Here is a 14377-nt window from a genome sequence, read left to right on the forward strand (position 1 = left end):
CAATTCTGACTTTATAACATGCAATTGCGACTTTATATCAATCAATTCTGACTTTATATCTCACAATTCTGACTTTATAACATGCAATTGCGACTTTATATCAATCAATTCTGACTTTATATCTCGCAATTCTGACTTTATAACATGCAATTGCGACTTTATATCAATCAATTCTGACTTTATATCTCGCAATTCTGCAATTCTGACTTTATAACATGCAATTGCGACTTTATATCAATCAACTCTGACTTTATATCTCACAATTCTGACTTTATAACATGCAATTGCGACTTTATATCATCAATTCTGACTTTATATCTCACAATTCTGACTTTATAACATGCAATTGCGACTTTATATCAATCAATTCTGACTTTATATCTCGCAATTCTGACTTTATAACATGCAATTGCGACTTTATATCAATCAATTCTGACTTTATATCTCGCAATTCTGACTTTATAACATGCAATTGCGACTTTATATCAATCAATTCTGACTTTATATCTCGCAATTCTGACTTTATAACATGCAATTGCGACTTTATATCAATCAATTCTGACTTTATATCTCGCAATTCTGCAATTCTGACTTTATAACATGCAATTGCGACTTTATATCAATCAACTCTGACTTTATATCTCACAATTCTGACTTTATAACATGCAATTGCGACTTTATATCATCAATTCTGACTTTATATCTCACAATTCTGACTTTATAACATGCAATTGCGACTTTATATCAATCAATTCTGACTTTATATCTCGCAATTCTGCAATTCTGACTTTATAACATGCAATTGCGACTTTATATCAATCAACTCTGACTTTATATCTCACAATTCTGACTTTATAACATGCAATTGCGACTTTATATCAATCAACTCTGACTTTATATCACACAATTCTGACTTTATAACATGCAATTGCGACTTTATATCAATCAATTCTGACTTTATATCTCACAATTCTGACTTTATAACATGCAATTGCGACTTTATATCAATCAATTCTGACTTTATATCTCGCAATTCTGCAATTCTGACTTTATAACATGCAATTGCGACTTTATATCAATCAACTCTGACTTTATATCTCACAATTCTGACTTTATAACATGCAATTGCGACTTTATATCATCAATTCTGACTTTATATCTCACAATTCTGACTTTATAACATGCAATTGCGACTTTATATCAATCAATTCTGACTTTATATCTCGCAATTCTGACTTTATAACATGCAATTGCGACTTTATATCAATCAATTCTGACTTTATATCTCGCAATTCTGACTTTATAACATGCAATTGCAACTTTATATCAATCAATTCTGACTTTATATCTCACAATTCTGACTTTATAACATGCAATTGCGACTTTATATCAATCAATTCTGACTTTATATCTCACAATTCTGACTTTATAACATGCAATTGCGACTTTATATCAATCAATTCTGACTTTATATCTCGCAATTCTGACTTTATAACATGCAATTGCGACTTTATATCAATCAATTCTGACTTTATATCTCGCAATTCTGCAATTCTGACTTTATAACATGCAATTGCGACTTTATATCAATCAACTCTGACTTTATATCTCACAATTCTGACTTTATAACATGCAATTGCGACTTTATATCATCAATTCTGACTTTATATCTCGCAATTCTGCAATTCTGACTTTATAACATGCAATTGCGACTTTATACCAATCAACTCTGACTTTATATCTCACAATTCTGACTTTATAACATGCAATTGCGACTTTATATCAATCAACTCTGACTTTATATCACACAATTCTGACTTTATAACATGCAATTGCGACTTTATATCAATCAATTCTGACTTTATATCTCACAATTCTGACTTTATAACATGCAATTGCGACTTTATATCAATCAATTCTGACTTTATATCTCACAATTCTGACTTTATAACATGCAATTGCGACTTTATATCAATCAATTCTGACTTTATATCTCACAATTCTGACTTTATAACATGCAATTGCGACTTTATATCAATCAATTCTGACTTTATATCTCGCAATTCTGACTTTATAACATGCAATTGCGACTTTATATCAATCAATTCTGACTTTATATCTCGCAATTCTGCAATTCTGACTTTATAACATGCAATTGCGACTTTATATCAATCAACTCTGACTTTATATCTCACAATTCTGACTTTATAACATGCAATTGCGACTTTATATCAATCAACTCTGACTTTATATCTCACAATTCTGACTTTATAACATGCAATTGCGACTTTATATCAATCAACTCTGACTTTATATCACACAATTCTGACTTTATAACATGCAATTGCGACTTTATATCAATCAATTCTGACTTTATATCTCACAATTCTGACTTTATAACATGCAATTGCGACTTTATATCAATCAATTCTGACTTTATATCTCGCAATTCTGCAATTCTGACTTTATAACATGCAATTGCGACTTTATATCAATCAACTCTGACTTTATATCTCACAATTCTGACTTTATAACATGCAATTGCGACTTTATATCATCAATTCTGACTTTATATCTCACAATTCTGACTTTATAACATGCAATTGCGACTTTATATCAATCAATTCTGACTTTATATCTCGCAATTCTGACTTTATAACATGCAATTGCGACTTTATATCAATCAATTCTGACTTTATATCTCGCAATTCTGACTTTATAACATGCAATTGCAACTTTATATCAATCAATTCTGACTTTATATCTCACAATTCTGACTTTATAACATGCAATTGCGACTTTATATCAATCAATTCTGACTTTATATCTCACAATTCTGACTTTATAACATGCAATTGCGACTTTATATCAATCAATTCTGACTTTATATCTCGCAATTCTGACTTTATAACATGCAATTGCGACTTTATATCAATCAATTCTGACTTTATATCTCGCAATTCTGCAATTCTGACTTTATAACATGCAATTGCGACTTTATATCAATCAACTCTGACTTTATATCTCACAATTCTGACTTTATAACATGCAATTGCGACTTTATATCATCAATTCTGACTTTATATCTCGCAATTCTGCAATTCTGACTTTATAACATGCAATTGCGACTTTATATCAATCAACTCTGACTTTATATCTCACAATTCTGACTTTATAACATGCAATTGCGACTTTATATCAATCAACTCTGACTTTATATCACACAATTCTGACTTTATAACATGCAATTGCGACTTTATATCAATCAATTCTGACTTTATATCTCACAATTCTGACTTTATAACATGCAATTGCGACTTTATATCAATCAATTCTGACTTTATATCTCACAATTCTGACTTTATAACATGCAATTGCGACTTTATATCAATCAATTCTGACTTTATATCTCACAATTCTGACTTTATAACATGCAATTGCGACTTTATATCAATCAATTCTGACTTTATATCTCGCAATTCTGACTTTATAACATGCAATTGCGACTTTATATCAATCAATTCTGACTTTATATCTCGCAATTCTGCAATTCTGACTTTATAACATGCAATTGCGACTTTATATCATCAATTCTGACTTTATATCTCACAATTCTGACTTTATAACATGCAATTGCGACTTTATATCAATCAATTCTGACTTTATATCTCGCAATTCTGACTTTATATCAATCAATTCTGACTTTATATCTCGCAATTCTGACTTTATATCTCACAATTCTGACTTTATAACATGCAATTGCGACTTTATATCAATCAATTCTGACTTTATATCTCGTAATTCTGACTTTATATCAATCAATTCTGACTTTATATCTCACAATTCTGACTTTATAACATGCAATTGCGACTTTATATCAATCAATTCTGACTTTATATCTCGCAATTCTGCAATTCTGACTTTATAACATGCAATTGCGACTTTATATCAATCAACTCTGACTTTATATCTCACAATTCTGACGTTATAACATGCAATTGCGACTTTATATCATCAATTCTGACTTTATATCTCACAATTCTGACTTTATAACATGCAATTGCGACTTTATATCAATCAATTCTGACTTTATATCTTGCAATTCTGCAATTCTGAATTTATATCTCGCAATTCTGCAATTCTGACTTTATAACATGCAATTGTGACTTTATTGTCATGTTCAGGGCCTGAAATTAACACCCGACCACCTGCCAAATGCGGGTGAATTTTCCTATTGGCGGGTAACACTGTCAATCTACCTGCCACATTGGCAGGTAGCCAATGAGAATTGAGTGATTCATTAGGATTTTTACATTTCAACTAAGTCCGCCATTGCGTTTGACTTTAGATAAAATGTGGCGGCACATTACTGGGGTAAAGAGGCCAGCTGAAACAAACAACCAACAAAAAGATGAGGATGAGAAAAAGAAAAGTAAAAGAAGACATTTCAATACAAAGTGGACAATTGGCGGCAATGGCAAGGTTCGTGAGCGGCTGATTTATGACCGCGACTGTTGTTTCGGAACGTTCATGCGATCAGAAGAAGACGATCGAGGCCCTTTTCCGACTACGTTTGGATGTGCGAGTATTAAACTGTTGGTGAGATGGGATGAGATAATGTAACGCTGACGTAGCCTACGTACAATGACAGTTGCACAGATGTGTGTGCATGTGCAACTGTGCATGTTGGGAGTTGGGAACTAGTGAGAAAATGTCCGGTACCTTTACCAGTAATAACAGTATTAATTTAGTGCATAGTTAACGGTTCCTGAACGCTGTAACTAAAAGCTGTCAGGATCTGTCTACGTGACTAAATCAGCCATCAACCCAGCCGCGTGTGATTTGTTTACATACGAGCTGCGGTAGGTCTATCTGTTGAGTATACTATATACTGTATATGTTGTGTGAGTGACAAAATCAATGAATAAAAAGATTTTTAAAAAATGTATGTTCTTAGAGATATTATTATTACTTGACAGCACTTAAATGTGTATTCTTACAAGTGAAAGAACAATGTTGTGAAATTCCCGTTTTTTTTTTTCACCTTTATATAAACGTGAAAAAAAAACAAAAACAAAAAAAAACAGGAATTTCACAATATTGTTCTTTTTTACCATTTTTTGGCTGAGGCAAAATATGAGGCAAAAAAAAAAAGTGGCTGGTAAAAAGTCTCTGTGGCAGGTGAATTTTTAAATCCACCTGCCACAGTGGCCGGTGGCCGAAAAAGTTAATTTCAGGCCCTGGTCATGTTGCTTCTCCAGTAAATGTATCTTCATTTAAGAATGTTTAGATATTTGTCCTGGAAAACAGGACTAAAATACAGAGGAATAACTTTTTTTGCAGTGTAGCAGAACGTCAATAATAATCTCATATTTGACCTGAGTTGACTCAGTTGTTCTGACTACAGCTAACATGATTTCTCACTGCCGCCTCAATGACCTCTCAGCTGCTCTGAAAGCCTTTTTAGTTAAAGTTCAGAAAGTCCTGTGTTGAAAATCCAGCATGTAATGTTGTTAATATGTGGTGTTTTTAATCCGCTTTAACACACACCGTGTGTGCGTTGATAAGTGGACAGCATTGCTGAGTATTTCCTCCTTAAACTGCAGTGAACCAAAGACAGTCTCAAAAACACGCTTTGGTGTTTCTGACGTCACAAACGACCTTGTGATCGTCAACCAGTGGATCTCTGAGTGAGTGAGTGGAGGTGGGGCTCATTTGCATATTCATAGATCCGTGTATACTAAATGAGGGAAGGGTGTCGAATTGCATTCAAGATATTTTAAGGCATGAAGAATTTTTTTTTCAATAAAAACACATTTAAAAATGTCATTTTGGTGATCAAAGAAGACATTTAAGCGATAAAATGACTGACGGGGGACTTTAAGAGTTCCAGCACAGAAAACCGAAGTGCTCAGTGCAGCCGGTACGTCCGTGAAGTCATTAAACCCTCCTCACAAGGCTTCTAGTGAGTACAACATGCTGAAACGCTACAGACTGATCTCAGATCAGACACACACCTGGCGGCTGCTGAGGCCACGAGCACTGCTGCCAGTCCTGAAGGATGTACGTGAAGCGAATGGCGATGTTGATGGGTGGCAGCGGCATCAGTGGGCAGCCCTGTGGACACAAAACATCAAGAGACTGAAGGAGACGGATGGCAAAAATGACAAAAGAAAGAAAACAATCAATTGTGCAATTATCACATTTCAACTGAAAAATGCATCCCTAATAATGCACCTTTTTTATGACAAGTAAATGCAGGTAATCAATATCAAAGAAATGCTTTTGAGTTTTGATTAGAAAAGTGATGAATGAATAAATGAATCTAGTAAAGCCACTTACTAGTAGTCCTGGTAAAGTCATTTGTCATTTAGCTCATTCAACGAATGAAATGACACGGAAAAAGATTCGTTCATTTTGATGAACGAGTTCGAACAGGAGAGTCACGAACGTGCGCCACAGAACAGAGCAAGACGACAATTTGAGCTTATATAAAACTGAACCTTTAGTCTAATTACACATTGTTACCTAGTCAACCGTTATCTGAGATTTGTTTTCATGATTGCCGAATGTAAATAGTTTTATCTCTAAAAACAGTTTAGCCTATAACGCTAGTATAACGCTAGTATATAGGGCATAGAGTAATGACAAATAAAAATCGCTTGTTATTACCACTAACAAGGCTCAAAATAGCCCCACACTAACACGACAGCATAATAAGGGTCCCTACATTCAAACCGAAGCATTGAGAACTTTGTCAGTGTCCAAACAGTTTAATGAGAAGATATTTTATACACACTTCGCGAATACAGGAAGAAGCCATCTTTGAAATATAGTCTCTACCAGTCGATCTACGAACGCCGATCCAAGTGCGCTGAACTGTGCAGAATCTCATATGGTCCGTTGTTTTCGGATGAAACACAAACACGAACCGTTTTCTTCTCTTCAATATGTACACGTAGCCTACTGTTCACGCTCACCTTATTCACATCTCACCAGCACACTTGGATCGGCGTTCGTAGATCGATTGGTAGAGACTATTTTTCAAAGATGGCTTCTTCCTGTATTCGCGAAGTTGACTGTGTGTATAAAATATCTTCTTATTAAACTGTTTGGACACTGACAAAGTTCTCAATGCTTCGGTTTGAATGTAGGGACCCTTATTATGCTGTTGTGTTAGTGTGGGGCTATTTTCAGCCTTGTTAGTGGTAATAACAAGCGATTTTTAATTGTCATTACTCTATGCCCCATATACTAGCGTTATACTAGCGTTATAGGCTAAACTGTTTTTAGAGATAAAACTATTTACATTCGGCAATCATGAAAACAAATCTCAGGTAACGGTTGACTAGGTAACAATGTGTAATTAGACCAAAGGTTCATTTTGCGCCAGAGTTCTCCTTTAAACTTTTTTTTTTTTAAATGAGTGATCGTTTCGCTTGATAAGACCCTTATTCATCGTCTGGAATTGTTTAAAGCTTTGAACAGTTTGCTAAAACTGTCATTTGGACCTTGAACTGTTTGGACCCCATTGAAGTCCATTATATGGAGAAAATCCTGGAATGTTTTCATCAAAAACCTTAATTTCTTTTCAACTGAAGAAAGAAAGACATGGACATCTTGGGTGACATGGGGGTGAGTAAATCATCAGCAAAAGTTTGTTTTTTTTAAAGTGAACTACTCCTTTAAGCCTAGTTCACACTACATAATTTTAAGTCCGATTTGCTCTCCGATGAACGCTCGCCAATCTGACTATCTACTACATCTAAGCCACAGTCAAAGTCTATCTTTGTGAACTCACAATCTTGTTCTTGAAGATGTCGAGCAGGCCGGACAGGTGGTTGTACTGGCTGGGCACTTTACGCAGATGCACGATCTCGAAGTCCGAGCGAACGCCGGGTCCCTGACACTCGCCCGCAAACATCCTCCTCCACTTCTGCTGGATCTGGACAAACAGCGGCACGTGGCTGAAAACAGAAGAACAGCAGGTGTGTGGATAATATAACAGGCTTTTCCTATCACTCCTATCAACACAGAAGGGACAGGAAAAATCTGGTTCATTTGGCAATATAGAATTAAGAATTTGTGTATTAATATGTATATTAGGCTGTTATGATTAACAATAAGGTTTATTAGTAACATTAGTTAACTACCTTGGTTAATATAAAGTTTAAACTAACTATGAACAGCATTCATTAATCTTAGTTATATTAATTTTAACATTTACTAATACATTTTTTAAATCAAAAGTTTTATTTGTTAATGCTCTGTAAACTAACAATGAACAGCTGTATTTTTATTAACTAACGATAACAAAGATGAACTAATACAGTAAGAAATGTATTACTCATTGTTAGTTTGTTAGTTAACTAATTGAAAAATTAGAATATGGTGCAAAAGTTCATTTATTTCAGTAATTCAACCTAAAAGGTGAAACTAATATATTATATAGACTGATTACATGCAAAGTGAGATATTTCAAGTCATAATATTGATGATTATGGCGAACAGCTTATGAAAACCTTTTCACAATATTCTAATTTTGACTTTGGGGTTTTCATAATCCATAATCATCAAAATTATGACTATCACACTCAAATAATTATGACTAAATAAAGTCTTGAAATATCTCACTTTGCATGTAATGAGTCTATATAATATATTAGTTTCACCTTTTAAGTCCAATTACTGAAATAAATTAACTTTTGCACCATATTCTTATTTTTCCAGTTTCACCTGGATATTAACTAAACAAACATATTATTAACATATTTTACATTGACATAAAGAGACAGATGTTTTCCAAAATGATGTGCATCAATACAGACTTCATAATTAAGAATGAATTTGGTACAAAATACAGCTTTTTTAGGAGTTTAGAGGTTTATAATAGGGCATAATAATAATAAAGTCCATAACAATTATTATATAACAATATTGATTGTAAAAGTGGTACTTATAATAATAATAATAATGTAAAACTGTTAAAAACTAACTATTATTATTACTAAATAATAATCACACTCAAATAATTATGACTAAATAAAGGCTTGAAATATCTCACTTTACATGTAATGAGTCTATACTCTATATAATATATTAGTTTCACCTTTTAAGTCCAATTACTGAAATAAACAAACTTTTGCACGATATTCTTATTTTTGAGTTTCACCTGTATATTAACTAATCAAACATATTATTAAGCGTTAGCATATGTCAAAGTGTTTGTAAGGATGCTGATTTTCAGAAGGCAGATGTCTGACTCTGAGATGGTGAACGGGAACATGCTTTGTGTTTGTTTTAGCAACATTAGCAACACATTATTAGCTGTTTGATAACGTCGTCAAGCGAAAGACTAATCATATCAATTATGGTCATGTGTCTGATGTTAATGCATAAAACGAATTATCTTTCTGATACATCGACTTGTAGACGAGCCTGTATAATTCACTCTTCCACTTCTTCTGAATCAGTTTCCGCTTCAAACGTACTTAGACCAACATTTCCACCTGCCATATTGTGTAGTTTCCTACGGTCCACCGAGTGGATCAGGTAATCCGAGCCACTGTGATTGAATGGAGGTGGAGATTAATTTGCATATTCATGAGCCATGTATTCTAAATTAAGCAAGGGTGTCGGGTTACACTCTAAAAAATGCTGGGTTGTTTTAACCCAATTTTGGGTCATATATGGACAAACCCAAAATGCTGGGTTAAAAATGTAATGTAAAAATTTAACCCAACGGCTGGGTTAGTCCATATTTGACCCAAAGTTGGGTTAAAACAACCCAGCATTTTTTAGAGTGTACATTCAAGCTATTTTAAGGCTAGAATTATTAAATGCATGAGAACTTTAACACATGAAGTTCCTGTGCTCTGGTGTAAGTAGCAGATGAACACACACACACACGCTAACACAGCTCAATAGCGCCACCTGATGTCAAAACAGTAGCACTGCTGCTCTAAGTGTCCTGCAGCAATATGTCAGATGTAATTGCATTTATAAAGTTAAACAACATTTTTGTTTTCAATTAATCAAACAGACCCAAAGCATCTCTCAAAACCCATAATTCATATCATTGCATGAACAATTACAGAGAATATATTACACAGTACAGTAATAACAAAACCCATCACACGACGCAATATGCAGAACATCCACATAAAGCATTTAAAAAGAGGCGATAAGAGATTACTAAAAACACTATCTATCCCACAATGCCCCAGTAAACCATGGCAACAAAGTAGAGAAGGTTTAAATAAATGAAAACTAAATTTAAATAAATAAAACATAAAAACGAAATAAAATAAAAATAAAACATAAAAACAAAATTTAAATAAAAACGAATTTTAAATAAATAAAAACGAAATTTAAATAAATTAAAACATAAAAAGGAAATTTAAATAAAAACGAAATGTAAATAAATAAAAACGAAATTTAAATAAATAAAACAGAAAAAGGAAATTTAAATAAAAACTAAATTTAAATAAATAAAAAGTAAATTTAAATAAATAAAACAAAAAGGAAATTTAAATTAAAAAGTAAATTTAAATAAATAAAACATAAAAATGAAATTTAAATAAAAACGAAATTTAAGTAAATAAAAAATAAATAAATAAATAAAACGATAATAAAAAAAAACGAATAACTTAAATATAGAAAAACGAAATTTAAATAAAAAACAACAACAACAAAAACGAATATTCAAATGTCACATTTTCAACCCACCGAACGAATAATATTCGGGTCCAGCCCTAGAAATTTATAATAAAATTGACAGAATTTGAAAGCTGAGACTTTATTTATTATCAGATGTAACAAAACACAAGCTATTTGCGATTATTGGAATGGAGGTGCTACAAATAATGTTTAATGTAGGGAAAAAAACGCAGACTTGATGGGTGAATCTTTTTTAACTGTGTGTTATTGTTGCGTTAAATCCGACAGTCCTAAATTCAACACAAGAGACTTTTTCTTCACACACAGTACGAGTGTGACACCTTTTTCCACTCTTTCTAATTGACCCCCCTGATCTTGAAATTATATTGATGATAACAATAATAAATCATAACAATAAATTATTATTTGTAATAATAATTACAAATAATTAGGATTATAATTAATAATTACAATTAGGATTATGGGTAATGTAAAACCAGACACTTTCAATCTGAACCAGAGAATCGTTTGAAAATGACTAAAATGTTCTTTCACCGTCAAAATAAAAAACAATGCAGGAGATTTTACAGGCGAATGGAGCAACGATAGAAACGACGTGAGGATCACAGGTGTGGACGGAAACACATGTTCATCAGAGATCCAGGAGCATGCTGGGACTCACCAGCCTGTGTTTGCCAGAGCGATGGACACGGAGCTCAGGAGCAGGTTACACTTGGACTCGCTGACGATGGCTTCACAGTTCGCTCCAGGAGAAATCACCACAAACTCACGCATGCCAAACCTACAGCACAACAGAGGCGAGCGTCAGGACTTCACACACACATGCATGTTCATATACAGGCAACTCCTCTTTGTGGAAACTCAATGACTAGTCTATGCTGTTTTTCACCAGCCTCGCCTTGAAAATGATTTTTTGGTGAAGTAAATACTACTGAAAAAACAACGTAATTTACATGAAAAAGTTAGTTCAGGCAATAATAAAAAAAAAACCTACGTAAATTCCATATCAGTACTCAAGCTAGTAGAAATGAAAGTGTAAATATCAACTCAATAAAATTAAGTAAAAGTTACTCAACTTGTCTGATACTGGGGTTCCCATCATGCACTGGACCTTGAATAATTAATGAGGTTCATTTTTACTGGTTTCCAGCTGTATTTACACTGTCACTGATTTTTGTTGTCAGTTGTTATTTTGTGACATTTCGAGTACATTTTTTGCTCAAAATGACACATTCAAACACAAAAACGACCCAGTGTGTATTGTCTGCCCAAGTATTGAGGTCTTTGCGTTCACATGATGCTTAACATCTGACACGATGTAATATAAATTATTTACTATAAATGACTAATAAAACTCAATATTATTGTTTTAGTGAAATGTAATGGAAAGGCAAAGGAAATTTCAACTAAATCGATATTAATCAACCTTTTACTAGCCAAGTTAAAATTACTTATTTTCTGTAAAGTTTACTTAATTCCATATTCCAGGTAAATTTAACTTAAATATTTCTAATTAAAGCTACTGTTTAGGTTTTTACTTGGCAAATCTTTGTAAATTTACTAGGATTTTCAGAGTGAAAAAAGTTGCCTAGCCTTTTTCAAGTAAATCCTACTCCATTTTGGGAGTCAATTTTCATTTTCCTTCAATACTACGCATATATGTTGTTTTCAAACAATCGGTATGCTTACTATAACCAGATATGTTTATGCACAAATATTAGCATATAATATTGAAAATACAAAACAAAAACAGCAGTAGCCCTTTGAAATTTAAAAACATAAGCCTAGGAGAAGCCTATATATTTCCCCTATTTGAAATGCAAAAACAGAAATATTCACACTGGTGTGTAAGTAAAGAAAGAATATAGACTATTACTATATGACTGCTGTCTGGGGCCTCAATATTTTTATTTTTTACGCTTTTGACGCTATAGTGAGCGATTATAAACTTGCATTTAACAGAATAATGCGTCTTTCGGAAGAACATTGTAGCTGGAACTACTTCTCTCTGTGTACGTCTATGACGAGTCACACAGGTACAGTGATATGATCTATAAACTGTGTTATAAACTAAATACTAACGTTGCACTGCATCATATTTTAGATTCTCAATCACTATTTGAATATGAAGTCCTTTGTAAAATCTGACAGAGCTTCTTACCATCTGACCAGACAGTGCGCTCGAGGAGGAAAGTCATTGTTCATGCAGAGCAGGTCCTGCATGGCCAGCGGATACGCATCTGAAAGCAGAAGACACCGTTCAACACACGCAGAAGAGGTCAAAGGTCAGCCGATGAGGTCAAAGGCCAAACGTACCTTCCTCTGGTTCATCTATGCCTTCACTGTCTGCCGACTCCTGTTTCAGATAGTGATGTGTAATGGAGAACTTGAAATCAGCAAAGTTAATCTCTAGAGACGTCTCTTCCCAGCTGCCGCTAGTGTATTCGCCCTGTCAACACCAACACTGTTAACTTCTGCGTACATCATTTCAGAAATCATTTGTGTAACTGTAATCATGGGTAATGACCTTCTCCGGTGGTTTCCCAACACGACAACCAATCAGCTTCCAGTCATTGAGCACCTCCTCAACCCTGGATATGAATCTACAAAGACACACAAGTACAAAACCTCAATGTAAAATGGAGAAAATTAACATTTATATAGAATGGATAATAGCATGAATAGTTCATGCATAATAGTTACTGTGCCGTCATATAAATACCAATCAATGATATAGTGACAGTGACCATAAATGAACCAATATCACACAAAGAAACCTTTTTGACCATATAGGTGAAAATGCACCATTTATTCTGAGCTTAAATGATTGTAATTCATAAATGCTTTAGAAAAAAGGCTAATACTATTTTTAAGTCGTTTATAAGATGAAACGATTAAACGCACAAATTATAACATTCTGAGTCATATTTATGACTTGACAAGTTGAAATGATGACATAGTGAGCAATATTCATAAGATGAAATGTCTAAATTATGACATACTATCATCATCAAAAATTTGAATGATCTTTTAAGTCAATAACTATTTACCTCATTATGTTGACTCTTTTTTTTTTTACCTCATAACGAGTATGTAACTACTTAGTATTTCATAATTTTGACTTTTCATCTCATAATTATGGTTTACTCTTTCATAATTTCGACATGATCATTATCATAATTATGTTTTACCAAGTCAAATGATGTTTTATTCTTACGTGGCAAGAATGGGTTTTCGTAAGGACTTGACAACACAAACACAAGATGATTTTAGTGCACTTTAATCATAAAAAGCTACAGAAATGTGTGATTACTGAGGAAATGTGCTTTTTTTCTGTAACTTACCTCTCCCACTCCGATGCGGTGGTAAAATCAGTGATTTCAAACACTTCAGACTCGGGCTGAAACAGAAACCCGTGACAGTTAAAGAACCGAATAAGCAAGCATATTTCCAAAAAACTGCGTGCATTTATATGAGACATATGACATTGACATGATGCAGATCAAAATGATGCGTATTCAGGCATAAACAAACTCACATCACTGTCAGCCGCCATCTTGGCTCTCTGTTTAGAATGACGTCCCACCGTCACGTGTTTTTTGGCGGTTGGCACACAATAAAATGGTGCACTACTGCTACCAACTGGTATGGAGTGTGGATTACTAAAAATAAATCCTCTCACTTATATTAATCATTC

At 33.5% G+C, this 14377-nt stretch overlaps 1 protein-coding gene across 2 annotated transcripts in view; it reads right to left on the minus strand.

Moving 5' to 3' along the window:
* The window catches only part of rab3gap1 (RAB3 GTPase activating protein subunit 1), a 53924-nt gene extending 39608 nt beyond the window's left edge, over positions 1-14316 (minus strand). For both annotated transcript variants that reach the window (XM_039683289.2, XM_039683288.2), the window contains exons 1-8: positions 14219-14316; positions 14025-14080; positions 13208-13283; positions 12997-13129; positions 12842-12920; positions 11342-11461; positions 7802-7967; positions 6018-6117 (exon numbers count right to left, since the gene is read on the minus strand). In XM_039683289.2, the coding sequence (XP_039539223.2) occupies positions 6018-6117; positions 7802-7967; positions 11342-11461; positions 12842-12920; positions 12997-13129; positions 13208-13283; positions 14025-14080; positions 14219-14236 (748 nt within the window). In that variant the 5' untranslated portion in view covers positions 14237-14316. The remainder of the gene's footprint in view (positions 1-6017; positions 6118-7801; positions 7968-11341; positions 11462-12841; positions 12921-12996; positions 13130-13207; positions 13284-14024; positions 14081-14218) is intronic.
* Between the last annotated feature and the right edge of the window lie 61 nt (positions 14317-14377).

The sequence above is a fragment of the Pimephales promelas genome, chromosome 7 (genome assembly GCF_988280905.1).
Source record: "Pimephales promelas chromosome 7, fPimPro1.hap1.1, whole genome shotgun sequence".
Taxonomy (NCBI): Eukaryota; Metazoa; Chordata; class Actinopteri; order Cypriniformes; family Leuciscidae; genus Pimephales; species Pimephales promelas.